This window comes from Sphaeroforma arctica, assembly GCF_001186125.1.
Source record: "Sphaeroforma arctica JP610 unplaced genomic scaffold supercont1.2362, whole genome shotgun sequence".
In the NCBI taxonomy this organism is placed as follows: domain Eukaryota; class Ichthyosporea; order Ichthyophonida; genus Sphaeroforma; species Sphaeroforma arctica.
Genome location: NW_014038196.1, coordinates 1 through 2,240, shown reverse-complemented (window position 1 = coordinate 2,240; position 2,240 = coordinate 1). Strand labels below are relative to the sequence as shown.

Here is a 2,240-nt window from a genome sequence, read left to right as displayed (position 1 = left end):
AAGGTCACGTGAAGTGCACGCGACTCTTACCGATTGACAAATTTTGGCAGCTCCTGCGCAGTGTTCTTGAACTGTGTGACCAGATGGTCGTTCAGCGCATGCAGCTCTTTCACTCGCCGTCGTACGACCCAGGAGTACGGGCCGTGCCTGTGGACAATTAAAGAGGAACAGTCTTTGTGATCAAATATTGCTTTAGGCCGAAACCCTGTTTATGGATACAGTGTGGAGATGCGATTTGGGCATACAACTACTTCAGATTATATATGCGCTTAGTTTAGCAATCTTAATCTTCAAAGTCAACACACAAGTGCTTCGTAAAATGTACTCCCAAAGTGAATACACAGAAGGTACGGAAATGCGTAATCCCCTACATAGATACCGATGTGATTTGCAATATTACAATCATTAAAGTAGACAGCAAGCGATCGGAATCACATGATCTTCAAATTAGTATACAAGGCATGCAACGTTTAGGGCTTTAGGGTTCAGGGTTTATAACCCCTAAATACCGCACAGCATCCCTAATGCACAATCCGATTAACTACGATACAATACGCGATACGATACGGTACAACACCATATGATACGACAGAACTAGACACTGATGATAAAGCACACCCCGGGTAAGCACTTACTGTACAGTATTGGTCAGGATGTGCATTAAATAGAAAAAGTATATCGTCATCGATTCCAGGATGCATATCACTATGGGCATCCACGCATCGTACGTGTTACCATAGTTTACCACATTGTTCGACATTTTACGACGCAAAACCATCCTTTTCAACACTCGCATTCACGAGAACACCATACGAGGTTACGACGTAAAAAACAACAACACCCTAAATAAAAACCCGAAGTAAGAGACAAGACATACCGCACAAGCATGATCAGGATGTGTGTTGAATCGAGGTAGAAGCCGGTTTTCATGAGTTCCAGGCTGACAATTTCTATAGGTAAGTCCAGCAGCCACTGTGATGGTTTCAACTGTAGTGCAAACACACCGAAGAAACTAACTATAAACATTGACCGACTATGGAAAACTAACTATAAACATTGAGGACCGACTATGGGTTGAAACCCCAAACTCTGGCTACAAAACATGCCAACTCTGAGCTAGAGAGATGTCAGTTGTATGCGTGAGGACTAGCATCGAGTGAGCACCGAGATTTGATTGTGCTCGACTCGTATTGGTACTGGTTGTAGATTGAATATACTTCACGACAAGCATGAAGTGTGATATATCCATAGACTGCGCACAACCTGGCTTCACCGGGTGTTTACCTAGTGCTACCAGGTTAGCTAATGCATTCAGCGTAAAGGCCTAGTTCCTAGACTGGGTGCTTGTGCAGTTAGCGACTATTCTTGCGGAATATATACGCAGTGATGTGTCATGGTATCGAGTGTAGCCCTAGACTCTCGACTTTAGATCCCAAATCCTGATGCCCAACTGGTCAAGTGAGACTTCACAGAGTAGTCACTCCATCGGCAATAAGCTGGTCCCACTGGTTGTACACTAGTACAAAAACAAACGACAGAACCCCCACGATATACAGACATGCGATGGATCTTCACTACGACCACGCAACAAGATCTAATTTTCTCCTTGAAGTGTTTTTATCACCGCTATTGTATAATCCAACAATAATGAATAAATGATATATAATGCACCAATATCGAGCATCAGGTCTTGCTTGACGAAGTGGCAAACGCATCGCTAAGTGTAAGTTACTGATACCCAAACGTAAGGTCTAACACATACATAGCCAATTGTAGATAAGATCGCGAAAGCCCAACATACTCCTCGTACGGACTTCACGCATCAGCTACGTTTACAAGTGCTCTCTACCCACAGACCTTGGCGACAACGCTCTGAATTAAATTGCCCGAATCAATACACCATGTCTCGAGACATTTAGATAGGGGTTTGTCACTCAATATCATACACTGTCCACCCACGTACGGGAAAGAACGACATGAAATTCACAGATTGCGCCCTAATCGGCAAATCATACCTCAGATCCAAAAGTATAGGAGTATATCACTCGATATCATATCAATCACAGAGTGGCATGTCCAATACAACAAGGCTAGGAGACAATGGGCTCAACGAAGGTAACTTCAGTGCAAACACGGAAACAAGTATCCTAATTCTGAGACCAACGGTGGTAGGGGCCACCACAAGGTATCAGAGTTGTAACAGCAAGAATAGCATGCCATATATCTATATACATACATAC

General features: G+C 43.4%; 1 protein-coding gene across 1 annotated transcript in view; it reads right to left on the bottom strand.

Moving 5' to 3' along the window:
• Positions 1-147, bottom strand: part of SARC_12515 (hypothetical protein) — a gene marked incomplete at both ends in the record, with an annotated part of 999 nt that extends 852 nt beyond the window's left edge. Inside the window, one exon of the mRNA XM_014293374.1 lies at positions 31-147. Within this exon, the coding sequence (XP_014148849.1) occupies positions 31-147 (117 nt within the window). The remainder of the gene's footprint in view (positions 1-30) is intronic.
• Positions 148-2,240: the final 2,093 nt, after the last annotated feature.